Source organism: Cordyceps fumosorosea (genome assembly GCF_001636725.1).
Source record: "Cordyceps fumosorosea ARSEF 2679 chromosome Unknown scaffold_30, whole genome shotgun sequence".
In the NCBI taxonomy this organism is placed as follows: domain Eukaryota; kingdom Fungi; phylum Ascomycota; class Sordariomycetes; order Hypocreales; family Cordycipitaceae; genus Cordyceps; species Cordyceps fumosorosea.
This window is the reverse complement of record NW_017387330.1, coordinates 177179-195537: the sequence shown is the minus strand read 5'-3', so window position 1 is coordinate 195537 and position 18359 is coordinate 177179. Positions and strand designations below refer to the sequence as shown.

The 18359-nt window shown below is 54.7% G+C and overlaps 5 protein-coding genes across 5 annotated transcripts; 4 read left to right on the top strand and 1 right to left on the bottom strand.

The window, feature by feature from the left end:
• Nucleotides 1–27: 27 nt before the first annotated feature.
• ISF_08454 (DNA-repair protein rad2) lies at nucleotides 28–1382 on the top strand (the record flags this gene model as incomplete). The annotated part of the gene is made up of 3 exons (XM_018852057.1): nucleotides 28–126; nucleotides 206–772; nucleotides 864–1382. The coding sequence occupies 3 exons, from the start codon at nucleotides 28–30 to the stop codon at nucleotides 1380–1382; spliced, it is 1185 nt and encodes a 394-aa protein (XP_018700800.1).
• Nucleotides 1383–3014: 1632 nt separating this feature from the next.
• ISF_08453 (acyl-CoA dehydrogenase) lies at nucleotides 3015–4649 on the top strand (the record flags this gene model as incomplete). The annotated part of the gene is made up of 1 exon (XM_018852056.1): nucleotides 3015–4649. The coding sequence occupies one exon, from the start codon at nucleotides 3015–3017 to the stop codon at nucleotides 4647–4649; it is 1635 nt and encodes a 544-aa protein (XP_018700799.1).
• A 1079-nt stretch (nucleotides 4650–5728) lies between these two features.
• ISF_08452 (DEAD-like helicase) lies at nucleotides 5729–7384 on the top strand (the record flags this gene model as incomplete). The annotated part of the gene is made up of 3 exons (XM_018852055.1): nucleotides 5729–5772; nucleotides 5846–5930; nucleotides 5993–7384. 3 exons carry the CDS (start codon nucleotides 5729–5731, stop codon nucleotides 7382–7384), a joined length of 1521 nt encoding a protein of 506 aa, XP_018700798.1.
• Nucleotides 7385–12509: 5125 nt separating this feature from the next.
• ISF_08451 (60S ribosomal protein L4) lies at nucleotides 12510–13781 on the top strand (the record flags this gene model as incomplete). Its single annotated transcript, XM_018852054.1, has 2 exons — nucleotides 12510–12714; nucleotides 12928–13781. The coding sequence occupies 2 exons, from the start codon at nucleotides 12510–12512 to the stop codon at nucleotides 13779–13781; spliced, it is 1059 nt and encodes a 352-aa protein (XP_018700797.1).
• Nucleotides 13782–14341: 560 nt separating this feature from the next.
• Nucleotides 14342–16400, bottom strand: ISF_08450 (aromatic amino acid aminotransferase 1; the record flags this gene model as incomplete). The annotated part of the gene is made up of 3 exons (XM_018852053.1): nucleotides 14342–15077; nucleotides 15144–16149; nucleotides 16250–16400. The coding sequence occupies 3 exons, from the start codon at nucleotides 16398–16400 to the stop codon at nucleotides 14342–14344; spliced, it is 1893 nt and encodes a 630-aa protein (XP_018700796.1).
• Between the last annotated feature and the right edge of the window lie 1959 nt (nucleotides 16401–18359).

The window sequence follows — 18359 nt, the reverse complement described above, 5'->3', positions numbered from 1 at the left end:
GGAAGCTCCAAATTCCCGACTGACATCATGGGTATCAAACAGCTTTTCCAGATCATCAAGGAGGAAGCTCCCGATGCCATCAAGGAAGGCGAAATCAAGCAACATTTCGGTCGCAAAGTTGCCATCGTGCGTGCTCCTCACTGCAGACGTACAAGTACCATGTGAATTTGCAGCTAACTACTAGATTATTTTTCCGAGAAAATAGGATGCGTCGATGAGCATCTACAGCTTCCTCATCGCTGTTCGGTCCGACGGGCAGCAACTCATGAACGACACGGGCGAGACGACATCGCACCTGATGGGCATGTTCTACCGGACGCTGCGGATGGTGGACAACGGAATCAAGCCGCTGTACGTGTTCGACGGGGCGCCGCCTAAGCTCAAGTCGGGCGAGCTGGCCAAGCGCTTCCAGCGCAAGCAGACGGCGCAGGAGGGCCTGGAGGAGGCCAAGGAGACGGGCACGGCTGAGGATGTGGAGAAGTTCTCGCGGCGCACTGTTCGGGTCACGCGCGAGCACAACGCAGAGTGCCAGCGGCTGCTCAAGCTGATGGGAATCCCGTACATTGTCGCGCCGACCGAGGCCGAGGCGCAGTGCGCGGTGCTGGCCAAGGCCGACAAGGTGTACGCGGCGGCAAGCGAGGACATGGACACGCTGTGCTTTGATTCGCCGATCCTGCTGAGACACCTGACGTTTAGCGAGCAGCGCAAGGAGCCCATCCAGGAGATTCACCTGGACAAGGTTCTCGAGGGGCTGAACATGGAGAGAAAACAGGTAGGCTCAATCTACAGTCGGATTCTGCTGGCCGGGCTGCATGCCAAACGAGGCTCTACAATACTTAACCGTTGCTAACATGGTGCCTCAGTTTGTCGACCTCTGTATCCTCCTCGGCTGCGATTACCTCGACCCTATCCCGAAAGTCGGCCCCACGACGGCCCTCAAGCTCATTCGCGAGCACGGCAGCCTGGAAAAGGTGGTCGAGGCGATGAACAACGACTCCAAGAAAAAGTACACGATCCCCGAGGACTGGCCGTTCGAGGACGCGCGGGACCTCTTCTTCTCGCCGGACGTGCGGCCGGCGGACGACCCGCTGTGCGACGTGCGGTGGGAGAAGCCGGACATGGAGGGGCTGGTGCAGTTCCTGGTGACGGAGAAGGGCTTCTCGGAGGACCGGGTGCGCAGCGGCGGGGCGCGGCTGGAGAAGAACCTGAAGAGCTCGCAGCAGGCGCGGCTGGAGGGCTTCTTCAAGGTGGTGCCCAAGACGGAGGCGGAGCGGGCGGCGCACAAGCGCAAGCTGGAGGAGAAGAACGAGGAGAAGAAGAAGAAGCTGAAGCAGGAGAAGAAGGACAAGGCGGCGAGCAAGGGGAAGCCGCGAGGGGCTTGAGAGGGGAGGGGGAGAGACGATGGCTGGTGGACTGAGGTAAAAATGTAAACGATTATTGCTTTCATGAGGGTTTCATCTTTTGGCATTTTGTTGTTCGGATAACACACGGCGTAACAACGGTTCGGGATCAGAGGAATGACTGAGAGCATAGTCTGTAGGTCCCATTGCGGAAACGAATAATTCTTTTTCTTGATTAGCACTGCACGGACAGGTCATTGTCGTTGTCTTCCTATGCATGAGGTTTCCAGCGGCGGAAGTGGCATGATGCAAGCTGGGTACTGTGAGCGGCCTGCAGCTATTGTGATGGGCAGGACTTAGGAGGATGTAGAATACTCCTATATTTTTTTTGCAGCTAGTCATATGTCACTGAAGGAATCACCGACAAGCAGTCTTTGCTTGTGCCTTCTATGGCCCCAGGCCCAATTTCCGTTGCATGGGCGGGCCGGTGCCGGCGGCTCGGTTGCCTCACCCCGGAGTTTTCGGGTGGGCTCCCCCGGACATGGTTTCCCAAAAGGGATTGTCAGGTTCGGTCAGCTGGTGTCCAGCATGTATGCGCTGTCTGGTAGTTAGGGTGAGATGAAGGGGAAAAGAAAAGAAAAGAAAAGAAAATGAAATAAAATGAAACAAAACTAGCCAGTCATCTTTCGCGCGTAAGTAAAACTGCATGTCCAATAACAAGTGTCTCACCGATACATATGGTCCCGTGCACATACATGTGCGTTGGCCATAATCGCTGTCTGCAGAGCCTCAGCCTCGGCAAGTGACGCTCAAAAAATCCACTCCACTGCAGAGCCCATGGGGACAGCATGGCGCGACAAACTGGCCCAGTGGAATTGCCAATACCGAAGCGCTGTGGTGTCTGCTTTCACATGCCAGCAGAGCCTCCCTCTAGCCTCCCCAGGCTGCTTCCGGGGCGCCGGCTGTGGCAGGTCATGCGCCGGACCACTCACAGCAGCCGGGTTACTACGTGGTTTTTGTACCGCAACCCAGTAAGTTAGGCCAAGGAATGACTGAATGGGTGCTTTTGACCGAGTATTGCCCCAGGAATGCGCCCGTGATGAATTCAGTGAAACCTGTGACAGCTTATAGCTGGGCTATGAGATAGATATCTTGTTCATCCTAGCCGAGATTAGAAAGACGTCAAGACTTGTCGACTTTTTCCAGCGCAAGTCAAGTGTATAATACGTAGCAAGCAGTGCTCGCAAAACCCTACCTATACTGAGCGAGAGGCGCTTCCCGACTCCCCAAGGCACTGCTACTCTAGACACCCGCCCGCTGGTTCCGTCATTGTCGCATGTGATTGACCGACCCTTGAGCTAAAAGCAAACCTCTCCATGCCGAGTTCTTGATTATCCCACTTCTCTAATAAGCTGAACCCCGTTCTTCCAGTTCCCATACTCCAGGTTTCATCAAATCAGAAGCCTCCGCATTGTTCTTTCACAAGCCACCTTTTACACCTGATCATTCTCTACAAAACCTTGCCGGCCCCCTCCCTCCACTTTCCTCGCCTCTTAAAAGCCATCTGCTCTCTTCCTCTTTCTCTTCATCATCGCATTTCCTTCCCCTTTATACCCTTATACCCCCTCCCCGACCAACACGTAGTCTGTCTACTACACTCACAACGCAGACACCATGTCCAAGACGTTTACTGTCAGCGACGTCGCCACGCATAACAAGGCCGACAATCTCTACATCATCGTCGACGGTGACGTCTACGATGTCACCAAGTTCCAGGACGACCACCCCGGCGGCAAGAAGATCCTGCAGCGCGTCGGCGGCAAGGACGCCTCGAAGCAGTTCTGGAAGTACCACAATGAGGGCATCCTGAAGAAGTGGCACAGCCGCCTGCACGTCGGCTCCCTCGACACCAAGCCCAAGCCCGCCCCCGCGCCGGAGCCCGTGCCGGAGCCCTCGCCCAAGACCGTCGCCGCGGCCCAGAAGGAGGTGTCGCGCGCCAGCTCCGAGGAGGAGAGCGCCGACGCGCTCGAGCCCTTCGGCGCCCAGATCCCCTTTGGCGACCCCGGCTGGTACCAGGGCCAGCACTCGCCGTACTTCAACGAGACGCACGCCGCGCTGCGCGCCGAGGTCCGCGAATGGGTCGATACCGAGCTGGAGCCCAATGTGACCGAGTGGGACGAGGCCAAGCGCGTGCCCGAGGAGGTCTACAAGGAGATGGGACGCCGCGGGTACCTGGCGGGTCTGCTGGGCGTCAAGTACCCGACCGAGTACGCGAGCGGCGTCAAGTCGGTCGCGCCCGAGAAGTGGGACCTCTTCCACGAGATGCTGCTGACGGACGAGCTGTGCCGCACCGGCTCCGGCGGCTTCATCTGGAACCTGATCGGCGGCTACGGCATCGGCGCGCCGCCCGTCATCAAGTTCGGCCAGCAGGCGCTCAAGGACCGCGTGCTGCCGGGCCTGCTGAGCGGCGACAAGCGCATCTGCCTGGCCATTACCGAGCCGGACGCCGGCTCCGACGTGGCCAACCTGACCTGCGAGGCCAAGCTGACCGAGGATGGCAAGCACTTCATCGTCAACGGCGAGAAGAAGTGGATCACCAACGGCATCTGGGCCGACTACTTCACCACGGCCGTGCGCACCGGCGGGCCCGGCATGAACGGCGTCTCCCTGCTGCTCATCGAGCGCTCCGAGGGCGTCAGCACGCGCCGCATGGACTGCCAGGGCGTCTGGTCCTCGGGCACCACCTACGTTACCTTTGAGGACGTCAAGGTGCCCGTCGAGAACCTGCTCGGCAAGCAGAACCAGGGCTTCCGCGTCATCATGTCCAACTTCAACCACGAACGCATCGGCATCATCATCCAGTCGCTGCGCTTCTCCCGCGTGCTCTTCGAGGAGTCGGTCAAGTACGCCAACAAGCGCCGCACGTTTGGCAAGAAGCTCATCGACCACCCGGTCATCCGCATGAAGCTCGCCCACATGGCGCGCCAGGTCGAGGCCTCGTACAACTGGCTCGAGAACGTCGTCTACCAGTGCGAGCGCATGCCCGACACCGAGGCCATGCTGCGGCTTGGTGGGCCCATCGCCGGCCTCAAGGCCCAGTCCACGCTCACCTTTGAGTTTTGCGCCCGCGAGGCCAGCCAGATCTTCGGCGGCCTCGCCTACTCTCGTGGCGGGCAGGGTGCCAAGGTCGAGCGCCTGTACCGCGACGTCCGCGCCTACGCCATCCCCGGCGGCAGCGAGGAGATTATGCTGGACCTCAGCATGAGACAGAGCATGCGCGTGGCCAAGGCCATGGGCATGAAGCTGTAATTGATGACAAAGGCGAAATTTTTTTTGTGTGTGTGTTTAAAAGTCTAGGGCGTACAGGACGACTTACCAATAAGTCTGTATGAGTAACGTTGTGTATTTACTTGGGGAGTGAGTTTAGTCCCCAATTTCAATTGTCTCTTTTGTGACACTTATATCATATTGCATCGATAGACACTTTGCATAGAGAATACATATTAAATGATTTAAGTGCTGCTCGAATGCGGGTTGTGGTATGTCGTGTAAGATGACTGGAAACTGATCAAGTATCAATATTGTCTGTCGTGTCACTTGGCTTGAATTAGATCATAAAAATATCTAGCTATAAAATGCGCAAAAATTACAGGCATATGAAATACAAAATGAAATACAAAATACTGGGTTTTGCATTGTTTGCTGCATGTCGTGTAAGGTGGTGGCTGGGGGGTGGTGTCTGACAGAGTGTGACTGGCGATGCAGCACCAGCACCAGCACCCGTCCCTCGTCTTCCTTATAAATGAGCATCGACCCGCCATTCCGAAAATTCAATAACAGACACATCCATCACTGGCATTCATCGCCTATATTCCACCTCATCTCGCTTCATCTCGCTTGCCCTTGCAACTTGTTTGTTCCAGCTCCAGTGACCGGCAACCCCGCGTTCACGTGACCGATCTCACCCGATTGTCAGGCTCAAACTCCAACTAGTTCCCAGCTAACCGTACAGAAGCCCGCCTAACTAGAACCTTCCTCCCAAGCAACATCTCACCGAAACCTCCTCTCCAACAATCTACACCTTACACCTTTCCGCACGAATTCAGGGCTTCACCAGTACCAGCGCAACTAAATTATCAAGAAAGCGATCTTTCTTTGCACTTTCCGCACATTTCTCTCCTGAAACCCTTGCGCTTTGTCTTTCCTGCCGAGGCGAAAAAAACCTTGCCGGCAGCGAATCCCTTCAAACGCTGCTTTTACGGCCAACAAACCACATCCGCGCTACGAGAGCCAGCTTCTTTTGCACTGGCTTATCGTTATCCTCGCACGATTTCGTCCCCCACAACCATTGATACATTATATACTGCCCGCCGGCGGCTCACGGCATCATGACAGATCAACTAGTGGATAAGCTCAGAAGCGCTCAAATCAGGTCCGATCCTGCCTGACCCATGCAACCTGATCGCTTTACAGCTCCGGCTAACATGCGTCTTCTCCCTCTATAGCAGCGATAGCTCCTCACCTGCTGCTGGTGATGACTGGAAGAAGAACCTGAAGATTCCCGCCAAGGACAACAGGCAACAAACGGAAGTTCGTGCTATCTGCTACTCGCCAGCTATTAACAACCATCAACTAACCGCCCTCGCTTGCAGGATGTCACGAAAACGAAGGGCCTTGATTTCGAAAACTTTGCGCTCAAGAGAGACCTCCTTATGGGCATCTTTGAAGCCGGCTTTGAAAAACCGTCCCCCATTCAAGAAGAAGCTATCCCTGTTGCGCTGACTGGACGCGATGTCCTCGCCCGAGCCAAAAACGGTACCGGCAAGACGGCCGCCTTCGTTATCCCCGCCCTCGAACGCATCAACCCGAAAGTGAATAAGATTCAATGTCTCATCCTCGTCCCCACCAGAGAACTCGCCATGCAGACCTCGCAGGTCTGCAAGACGCTCGGCAAACACCTTGGTGTCAATGTCATGGTCACCACCGGTGGTACGGGCCTCCGCGATGACATTATTCGTCTTCAGGAGCCTGTCCATGTTGTGGTCGGAACACCAGGCCGTATCCTCGATTTGGCAGGAAAGAATGTTGCTGATCTGAGCGAGTGCCCCATGTTCATCATGGATGAGGCCGACAAGCTTCTGTCGGCCGAGTTCACGCCCACAATTGAGCAGCTTCTCCAGTTCCACCCCAAGGACCGCCAGGTCATGCTCTTCTCCGCCACCTTCCCTCTGTCCGTCAAGGACTTCTCCGACCGCAACATGACCAGCCCGTATGAGATCAATCTGATGGACGAGCTCACACTCCGTGGTATCACCCAATACTACGCGTTTGTGGAGGAGAAGCAAAAGGTGCACTGCTTAAACACCCTCTTCTCCAAGCTGCAGATCAACCAGTCCATCATTTTCTGCAATTCCACGAACCGCGTCGAGCTGCTTGCCAAGAAAATTACCGAACTTGGCTACTCGTGCTTTTACAGCCACGCGCGCATGCAGCAACACGCCCGTAACCGAGTTTTCCACGACTTCCGCAACGGCGTTTGCCGCAATCTTGTCTGCTCCGACCTGTTGACCCGCGGTATTGATATCCAAGCTGTCAATGTTGTCATCAACTTTGATTTCCCAAAGAATGCCGAAACCTACCTTCACAGAATTGGTCGCTCCGGTCGATATGGCCATCTTGGTCTGGCTATCAACCTCATCAACTGGGAAGACCGCTTCAACCTTTACAACATCGAACGTGATCTTGGCACTGAAATCCAGCCTATTCCTGCGAACATTGACAAGAGCCTTTACGTGTACGATAACCCGGAGAATATTCCTCGCCCCATCTCAAACCTCCCCAAAGCCGCACCTCAGCAACCGAGCCAGCTTCTCGCGACCCAGCAACCCCAGCAGCAGCAACAGGGTAACTGGCAGACCCAGGGGCAACACAATGGCAACTACAGTAACCGTGGACGTGGCCGTGGCCGCGGGGGCTACCGTGGTCGTGGCGGTGGCAGTGGTGGCGGTGGCCGTGGTCGCGGCCCTGCCCAACTTCAAAATTAATCTCCAACCACACCAACGCGATTGGTGATGGGTGATGGGAGAGGGAGTTTTCTTTTCAAACTGCATATTTGGAGCATGGGCAAGCAGTTGTTTGCGAATTTTGCTCCATTTCTTCATGTTTTACTTGTTTTTCTTTTGGAATGGGGAAGGGAACTATACAGCCATGTTGGATTGTACAATATTGGCACGAATTCTTTGGCGAATGGACGGAACGGCGAACTGGGCTGCATTGCTTATGAACCTACGACTGATTACAGCCTAATCGGGGCAATTTGCCTGAGTGCAAGGGAATGCACAAAGACTGCGCCTTTAATATCGGCGCAGTTGCATAGACGTCGCGCGCGTTTTTTGCACGAGTCCGCTTGGACGGGCGATTTTCGGTAGCACCTTGGGCTGCTACACGATGAGAGAAGAACCACGCATTGGACGGCAGCAAGCAGAATTGCCGTTTGCTAGAGGCTTGGATGAGCTTTTATGCATGGCTATGCCAAGAAGAAAAGTTGAAGACTTTTGGTGTTGGTGGTCTCTTTCAACCGACTCTATGCGCATTCGCTATGCGCTTTTTGACACTTTATATTGGGGCAGGTATTGGTTTATCGCGGCTGTGAGCTGCCAAGCGCGGGGGGCTGTCGGCATGGTACCTTTTTTTGATGATATCACTCATGTTTAACGGATGGACAATGAAGGATTGGCAAGCGGATGGGCTGTCGAGCGAAGCGCCAAAGTTTTACAAAGGTATTCAAGAAACGAAGGACAATGGGCTAACAAGGTGGTTACCTGTTGCTGATTGCTAAGGAGGGAATATGAAGGCGATATACCCAAGCGGAAGAAGCGAGGAGTCCGTGGATGACAATTATAAAAAAGACAAAAAATCAGAGAGGTGGCAATGGTTTTGTCCGCGAGTACTTGGGGACTGTATCCCAGGGGCATTTTGTCCATGGTGGGATTGGCCCAGCGGCGAGTACGGGACTTGGAATAACTAGACAATATAATGAAGGAGGGCAGCCGCCCTCCCTCCCCTTCTCGCACACAATTGCCTCTCTAATTTGGAACGTGACTAAAAAGAGGGAAGAATAAATGTCTGACGCTCTGCTGTGCTATGAACTCCCGCTTGAAAACGCAGCGTCGAGTTCACCAGGCCCCCCTCGCGAAGCGAAGGGTGCAGAAGATCAGTGGCAAAGGTTTGTCTTCGGATGGAATGAGAGCTGAATACCACGGAGAGTGAGGTCAAAACAGCCCAATTATAGTCCGGATAAAAGGAAATCTACAGCATTTTGTGTGTGTTATGTGGGGTTGCGTTCTCGCAGAAAGACCAGGGCTGTCGGGGCACAAATGACTCCCAGCGGACAGCGATATGGTCAGAATTGCAAGAAGGCGACGTGTTGAGAGGGTTTGGGGTGTGAGACGGGCATTGCCGTGTCGTCTGTCGTGATGTTGGAGAAGGGAAAAGTGAAGAGGACCCTGTGACGAACAGAAAAGGTTTGCAGGACGAGTGGGATCTTGGAGATTACCTAAGCAGTAAGTTGGAAGTGAGCATTACAGAATAGTATGAGCAATGGGTATCATGGGGTATGAATAAAGCACCGGAAGAGAGAAATGAATATTATATTGATTTATTTTTAATTCATTTAAAAAGTTATTATGAGAAGCTGACTGCGGGCCAGCGAGCTTCCCCGTTCTCTTACTTTACATAACTAGCAGGTAGCCATCCACATGCTGTCTTGTACGTAGTTGAAGAAGTTGATTTGAAAGAATTCTGTAAAAAACGCACCAAGCTGATTCAATTGAATGAATTATTCAAAATGTATTTAGCGTAGAAACTGAATAGTGACTGGTAACGATCCTGGACATCCAAGGGTTCAAGCTCATGTATACATGTACCGTTCCACGGAAGCACGATGAGGCGCACAATTAAAATGTATAGAATTTGTCTTGTATATAAAGAATGTATTTTGTAGAAGAAAAAAACTTTTATGCTAAGAGCGGATCGCCACTACCTTGCCAAACAATTGAGACGGGGAAAGATGCGCGGGGCTGGGAGTCATCTGTCCACGTCCCGAAAGAAAGCAAAAACTACACAACGTCTTGTATAGGGAGCAGTCGAACCTTTCTCCTAGCCATTCGAGGAAGCCAAGAGTTCACTTTTGGAAAGGAAGAAAGGAAAACTACATAGCATTTCGTGTAGGAATCTGCGAGGACATGACGAGGTCAAGGAGCTGTCACGAAGGGGGGAAAATCAGTCAGTGGAAGTCTCTCAGTATGGAAGGAGGTGGGGTGTTGGACTTGCCCATTGTTCGAGTTTGGCCCCGTCGCGGCCAAATTCTCGCCACTTTACGTCGAGTTGCTCTTTATTGTTTGCTCCGTCAGTTCACTGCCGTGTATCGTGCGGGCGATATACAAAGAAGTAGAAACTCACCGTTGCTCACGGAGAGAACATCCCCTAGGCCGGCGGTCGTCAGAGCAGTCATGAAGGGCTTCGCCTCTTCGGCGCTGTGGATTTGGTGAAGGTGAAAACGCGCCGCTGAGGTTGGCCATCTTCTTGTCAGCGCTCCGTTGACTAGCTGTTGCGGAGGGAGGAAGGGAAAGGAAAAAGGAAAAAGCAAATACATATCTGTGGCGGAATGATTTGCGTCCGTTAAAAATTTCCGCAATCCTAGAGGCGACTGGGGATGGCCGTGTCGAATGTTGGCTCTTCCTAGGCGCGGACGAGAGTAGGCACACGTGACCTACCGTAGTAGGGACTCGATAGTGCTCTCAGCGCTTGGATGGAGGGTTGAAAGATAAGCATGTATCAGGAAGTTCCGTAGAAGCAAGGTTGGCTGCCTTACCGCTTTGGCTGTGTGAGTGGTGGCAGCAGCCGTCCCAGCCCGATGCTGATGTACCAGTTGTCCGGTGACTATAAAATGGTGGCCACCATTTCAAGTATTGCACATCTTACGCAACATAATTGTAGCCATGGTAGCGAATGACAATTTGCTCTTAATGTTCTATCTTCCACAAACAAGTCAGCTCATGGTGTACACACCTACCTGCACCCCTATGACAATGTCGTGGGGGAAGGCACACCTGGCCTAGAAAATTGACTAAGATCTTCCTTTCTACAAAATGAGGTATTTTTGTACTATGGATTGGAAATAAACCGTGAACAATGCTATTGACAGCGATCGTGGAGCCGTTGTCGGAGCAAGACTTGCAGCCAGCCCTCAAGCCTGAATGATGATGAAGATTCCCGTGCAAATCCGCGGGACCTATGGAAGCTGGATATGGCCAGTGTTCTTTAGCATTGAGAATAAAGATTATTATGAGAAATAAATAAGCAAGGAGCAGTAGTAAATGGCGAGAATGTACTCCAGAACCTCCACAACTTTTGGGTTGTATGCAGGGTTTCCCTCGCTACTCTCCTGGAGGCGCATGGTACCCTGCCAAGTCTACATTTCTGAACCAAAATGTCGCTTTGAAATATGGTAGAAATACAAAAAGTACCATACTTAATAGGATTTGTCTATGCATTGATTCATTTTCGCCAACTGGCCCCGTGGTGTGTCCTCTTGGTCTCCGTCCCTCGGACTTGTGCCATCATACCACCTTCTTCGCAGCCTAGTCCCGGTGGGTGGAAGTAGTATGGTGTGTTGCGTTATTTACATTACTGTGAGGCCCAAAATGCGGCCATGAGTTGGTAACGAGTGGTGAAATCATGCCAACATGCGTGGCTGCCCGTCGAGGCCGGGACAGAGATGGCCGGTAAGCATTTTTGTCATTGGAGCCTATAGGATCGTGGCGGTCTCTTGAGACACCATGTTACTATATGTACTATTTACCTCGATATTGTCGAGAAGGCTCGATGCCGAGATGCGCTCGGCTTGTCCGCAGCCATGCCCCCCCTTGTGACACCGAATCTTCCCCGTTCTGCCTCGAGCACCCAGCGGTAGGTGTCCAGTTTGTTATACTTTAGTAGAATTGCGGCTGGAATTACGCAATGTGTATCTTGAAAGCCTACAGAGAATCGCTGATGCGACAAGATGAGGCAGAGCAACTATCACAAGTGCGCGACTCCGCTTGAGCAAGCAGACACAGATGGTGTCTTTGCATCTGGTGAGAAGTATAGTGGGAGACAGCAGGTACTTAACCTGTCCAATCTTCTTCGGAAAATTTTCGTTGAGCTTGATCGGCCTATTGGCTTCTTGAGCTTGCATATTTTTATCGAGTGCTCGCCCTGCCCAATCTTCCTCGCAACCTTTCATTGGGCTTGATCAGCCTCTTAGCTTCTTGGAAGTCGCATATCTTTATTAAGTGCTCGGATTATGTACATCGGAGTCGCCAAGAACAAATGGCACGGGGTATGTGAAAAAGCTGGACATCTGCCTTGGCACCGCCATGGGAGGCGCCTAGCCACATTACCCGAATACTGTCCCATGAGAAGACCATAGAGTGTTCAGAAAACGGGGTCAAAAAGAAGTGGAGGTAAAACAACATCGAAACATATGCGTTTCACGTCATACCTTTATTCTTGAGGTTTTCAAGAATATTAATATCTTGCTGTAGAATATCGGATGGCATGGTCTGCGCGTATCGCACCCATTGCGAGGACTTTCCTGGAGACAAATCTCACAGATCTATAGGCCTCACAACAGGGAGCAACTAAATTTTCGAGGCAACTCCAGGCACTGACTCAGCGAAGTCCCAGAAAATTAGAGGATATCCCAAAAAAATAGCAAAATCAATGCCTAACATGATAACTTCAACCTTCAACCTTCAACCTTCAACCTTCAACCTTCGATCACTTACACGTCCGCCCAAAACGGCAGAAAGTGGGACTTGACCATTTCGAGACGAACCAGCCAAGCGAAGGCCTACACGTGACTTTCACACCAACACCCCACTGTTAGGGTCGTGGCCCACCAAACACTGCAAAAATTGAGCAGTGCAGGGCAAAAATTTGTGGGTGAAATTTATCGTGCGCGCCGCAGTATCGCAGGTTCCGCCCTCTGCATCACCAAATTTTAAGCCGTCGACGATCGAGGTACGCGCACCCAGACACGGCCCTTGCGCATAGAAGCACCATCACATCCCTTCGATACTGACAATCTCTTCCTCGTCCAGGTCCTAGTCCCCCAAATCATTCGCAATGGCTTCGCGACCTACCGTCTCTATCATCGGCAAAGATGGTGCTCCCACCGGAGCTACCCACGCCATTCCCGCCGTCTTCTCGAGCCCTATCCGTCCCGATATTGTCCAGAAGGTGCACACCGGCATGGCCAAGAACAAGCGCCAGCCCTACTCCGTGAGCGAGAAGGCCGGTCACCAGACCTCTGCTGAGTCCTGGGGAACTGGTTAGTGATGCGCCTGTTGAGAGGCGGGGTTGAGATGCTGCAACGAGTACCGCCGCGAGAAAGAGTCTCGAAAGGAGGATAGCCACGACGAAATCTTTCTGCAGGTGACAAGCCTCCGACTGAAACCTGTGGCGGAATCGAAGCAGCTTTTCCACCGCCGTCAAACAACCACCGAGAGCCAACGAGAACCAACGACTAACATACCTCTCACAGGTCGTGCTGTTGCCCGTATCCCCCGTGTCTCTGGCTCTGGTACTCACCGTGCCGGTCAGGCCGCTTTCGGTAACATGTGCCGCTCCGGCCGCATGTTCGCTCCCACCAAGATCTGGCGCAAGTGGCACGTCAAGATCAACCAGGGCCAGAAGCGCTACGCCACCTGCTCCGCGCTCGCCGCCTCCGCCGTCGCCCCTCTCCTGATGGCCCGCGGCCACCAGATCATGACCGTCGCCGAGGTGCCCCTCGTCGTTGACTCCGAGGTCGTTGGCGCCGACGCCGTCGTCAAGACCGCTGCCGCTACCGCGCTCCTCCGCGCCGTCGGCGCCGGCCCCGACCTGGACAAGGTGCGCGGCTCCAAGAAGCTGCGCGCCGGCAAGGGCAAGCTTCGCGGTCGCCGCCACCGCCAGCGCCGCGGCCCGCTCGTCGTCTTCCACCCCGAGGCCGACGGCAAGGACCTGGTCAAGGGCTTCCGCAACGTGCCCGGCGTGGAGACGTGCCCCGTCAACGCGCTCAACCTGCTGCAGCTCGCGCCCGGCGGCCACCTCGGCCGCTTGATCGTCTGGACCTCGGCCGCGTTCCGCGCGCTCGACGACATCTACGGCTCCACCACCGAGGCCTCGGCCCACAAGCGCGACTTCCTCCTCCCCTCCAACGTCGTGTCCCAGGCCGACCTCGCCCGCCTCATCAACTCGTCCGAGATCCAGAGCTCCCTCAACGCCCCCAAGGGCGAGGCCACCACCAAGCGCACGGGCGTCCAGAAGAAGAACCCGCTGCGCAACAAGCAGGTCATGCTCCGCCTCAACCCCTACGCCAAGGTCTTTGCCCAGGAGTCCCAGAAGAAGCAGAACTAAGATTTGGTCATACTGGGTGTGCAGTGTGGACATGCATGATGATTTGTTTATAGTCGTAGTGCAGGCATGAAAAAAGGAATGGAATTTCTTGACTTGTTACATTTTGCTATTTGCATGCGGCTCTGTACTTGAGCTGCTCAATTCATCTTGCACGAGAGTGAAGAGTTGAACATTAGAAGACTTGTCTTTTAATATTTGCCGACTTGCATTGTGCCACCAATACCTTACCTTATTCTTGAACCGGATTAACTAAATAATTCATGTGGAACTAGAGTGATTCATGATAAAAACAGACTTGTCTCTTTTCACTATTTCTGACTTGCGTTGTGCCTCTGATGCCTCTCTACTCTAATTCTTCCACCTAATTAACTGTGCAACTTTTCAAATGCGCTATATCTAATCATTCCTCGTAACCGGTTCGTAGCGGCTTTCATCCCATCTATCTATCTATGTACTTGACGTTGGGTGGTATCGAAATGTGGTGGCCCCCCCAAACCGGCTGGCTGCATGTATGTACTTTGTTTGCCTTGCGCCCGCAGCCTCGTCCCTCCCCCTCTCCCTCACTCATCATCCCCATCAAAGCCCAGATTCGCCAGGTCTTCAAACTCCGACTCGCTCGCCGACGACGACCTCAGCTCCGCCACCAGCCGCTCCATCTCGCGCACGCTCTTGATCCGCCAGAACCGCTGCAACCCCGCCGCGAACCTCCGCGAGCAGGGCTCGATGTTGTCCTCCGTCTCCGTACCGAAGCACAGCCTTAGGTACGCCCACGCCGTCTCCTCCGCGACCTTTGGCGTCGCCGCGAACATGGTCCCCGGCGCCGCGATGACGAGCTGCGGCTTGTGCGTCAGGAAGATCATCAGCGCCTGCGCGAGCGCCGGGCCGTCCAGCACCGGGACGGAGATCCCTGAAGCTTGCCACAGCGGGTGGTTCTCGAGGTGCACGCGCACCCAGACGAACATGCCGCCGCGGGGCCAGTCGTAGGACGTGATGCGCGTCTTGGTGATGACGCCCCAGTCCGACTCGAGCGCGCTGACGGGCGTCGACTGCTTCAGCTGGAACAGGCTCTCGTCGAGCAGCGAGCACATGCGCAGCATGCGCCGCTCGTAGACACCGCGCAGGCCCTCGAGCCACCGCACCCAGCCGTCCAGCTCCCAGCCGCGGTAGCACGCCTTGTCCGCGGCGCTCAGCTGCTGGAACGACTGGATCTTGTGCTTCTGGGTCGGGCCCATCAGCATCTCGACGACCATGGCCTGCACGAAGCCGGACGGTTGCTGGGTGGTCGTCTCGGTGATCCTGAAGCAGACTGTTAGCGTTGCCGGCGCTTGGCGATGATGAAGGACGGCAAGGGTCTACGCTTACCTTTCCAGACGCTCGATAAAGGCAGGCTGCGTGGTGATCCAGCCCAACCGGCAGCCGGGCGCCACCGTCTTGGAAAACGTGTCGAGCCTGATGACCCGACCGTCCACGTCCATGCTCAGGTACGAAGGGACCAGGGAATCGAGAAAGTCGTACCCCGTCGACTTTGCCGGCGTGTACGGCACGGCCGGCTTGGCCGCATGGCCCCTGGACTCGGCCTCGCGCTCCGGGGCGGACGCGAACTGCAGATACCAGTACGGGTCGTCCTCGACGATAATAACATCAAAGCGCTGGCAGATGGCGTAAATCTCCCGTCGCCGACTCACCGGGATGACCGTACCCGTCGGGTTGTGGCCCATGGTCACCGAGTACATGAAATGGGGGCGCCTCCCCCGTCGCGGATCCCAATTCGCCAGGACCTCCTCCAAACCGCCGGGCCCCGCCGCCAGCATGCCGTCCGCGTCAGTGTCGATCGGCACGACCTGGACACCCCGGGGCTCGACGCAGGCAAGAGCGTTATTGTAGACGTAGCGCTCGCAGAGCATGCCGGGGCGGGCCTCAACGGGCTCGTGGTCCGGGTCCCAGGCGTCGCTGACCAGCTGCACCGTCTTGGAGAACCCGTCGGTCGAGCCGCAGGTGATGATGACCTCGGGCCCGCCGCGGTAGGGCACGCTCGGGTGCAGCAGCTCGCACGAAAACTGGCGCAGCAGCGAGAGCAGCGGCGGGTAGCCGCCGGCGGTGCCGTACTGCAGCGCGGTGGACAGGTCGACGCGCTTGACGGGGTCGGCCTGCGGCGTCGACTTGGGCACCTTGATGCGCCACGAGGTCGCGTTGATGTCGCTCTCCGGCGGCGGCGCTTTCTTGCCGGCGGTGCGAGACGGGTGAGTCGGCATCGGACGGTGGTCCTGTCGCGCGGACACGGGGTGGTTCGGCGTGCACTGGTAGCGGTCCGGGTTGGCTGTCTGCGCCTCGAGCGTGTCAAAGGGGAAGAGCTCGTCATTCGGCAGCCCTGGAAAAGGAAAAAAAGGCCTCGGGTCAGTGACTATGGATCGTTCGCCTCATACTCGACGACGACGAGAAGAGAAGACAAGGGACGGGACTGCTCGTACCTCCACCGAGGTTTCCGATGTTTGGGATGGCGAAGAACCTATAAAACTCCTTGATGGAGCTGGGTGTCCGTCTCTTGGTGATTTTGGAGAAGTGGTGGCTGAGGTCCTGCGGCGGCGGGAGCTCGCCCTCGAGCCGCTGGAGGGCGGCCATGATGCGACGGAGAGGTGTGTACAGGTTTGAGATTTGGAAGGAATTACGAATTTCTTCAAGCCTCAAAAACGGTCTCCGAGTAAGTGAGATTGACTCGTGAAATGGCTAAAAGTGGAGTAGGAAAAGAAAGGGCCGTGCAGTCTGACGTTGGGAAGCCTGTTTAATGGGTTTGTCGAGGAGCTGAGAAGGTGTGTGTGTGTGTGTGTTGTTGAGGCTGACTATATAGACTGTCTACTATTGCAGGGACAAGACTCGAGTTGTGTTGTGCGTCGAGTGAGCTGTGAGTGAGTCTGTGCCTCATAAGAGTACAGCAACTTGGCTACGGGGACCCATTGGGTAATGAGGAACAGAGAGACGAAAGGGTGAACCGGAGGTGAGACGAGCGAGTATGGAGTCAAGGGCGACACTAATAAGAAAATGCCGGTGGCCCAGATTGTCGGGGCTGAGAAGGGCAGTGAGTGAGTGAGAATGGAAGTTCACCGGGTAGCCACTTTCGTTATGGAGTAAGCGCCAGGGCTAGTGGGATAATATGACGGGAGCTGGGAAGAGGGGGGGGGGGGGAGGGGTGAAGTTGGTGGTGAGGGACGGGATCACTCGCAGGCTTTCCCAAGCTTGTGGCGTGCAGGGAGTCAGGAGGGACGATGGTGATGGGAGGTAGCATCGCGTAGGGATCATGCTGAGGGGAGCGAGTAGCAGGTCGAGGCTGCAGCTGCTGGATCGAGGCCACAGCGGTGCAGTGGCTCTGGGATGGATACATACGGGGTATGCACTTGTCACGGTCCTCTCTGCATGACAACTTCCCACCGGTACCACCAACCTGGGCTTTGGCTTCATCACGGTGCGTCACGGTGGTGGGCGGGTATTTGCATTTGTGACGACGGGCAGCAGCGTCGGCCGGTGGCGGTGGCGGCGGCGGCGGATTACCGGGGCAGGCAAAGGACGGAGACAAGAAGTCGAGCTTCTTCTGTCTGTTCTTCCAAAAGAGAGGGGGGTTCCCCAAATGGTAACGTCCATAACGTATTAGTAGTGTGTGGTAGCGCGATGTGACCAGACCACTGGTATTGGCTTGACCCCAGTTGACCCCAGTTGACGCAAAGGACGGTGTCGGCTTTAATTAATCATGTTAGCAAAGGCGAAAGTAGTGGACGGACAGACGGGGTAAATCCTTGCCCATCTCCGACTGAAGTCAAGTTGGTTGCACACACCGGGTTGTTGGGAGAGATAGGGTTGACCTTTTTACTCTGGCTTCCCGAGGTTACGCAACAGACGGACAAAGAAAACCCAGAGTTATTATTAGGGATCCTGGAAAAGCAAATCCCTGCGAGAGTTACGCTGCACGTCCATCCCCCGGAGACCAGGGTTGTGGCGAGGATCGGCGTGTATCCGTACCAGCAAGCTAATATTAGTAGAAACAAGTTTCGAGATCTCTCGTTGTCTCGGTAGTGGAACTCGGACACCAGTCCATTTGCTTACGAATATCAGACCTCTTTCCCTTCCCTCCCGTTCTCTCTCGGGGTTATCCCGTCTTTTGAGGAGTTGCCTGGGCTATGCAATTGGCTGGCTTGGAAGCTAATTTAGTTGACGATGCATCCGCTAGCACCAGTCTATGGTGGGCGCCGCTCTTCGACTCATCGAACATGGAGGTCAGGTCACTATACTTGCCCGTATAATGTTCGGTATATGCATGGGGGCCGTGGACCATTCTCATGCGTCGCTGGACATTTACGGGGCATGTACTCCGTATGTGCTCTCTATCTTTGGACGGCGGGGGCTATTAAAAAAAAAGAAAAAAAAAAGTCAACTCCAATAGAGCTGTCCAAGACTCCGACATGTCCGCGATCGACGGAGTTTATGTAAATTGTAGCTGTTGCTATTAGTATGCCCAACTCGACAAGGCCCCCCCTGTCGAAGCGGAAAGGAACGAGAGACCAGAGTACGGGCGTCCCCGATACAATGTTC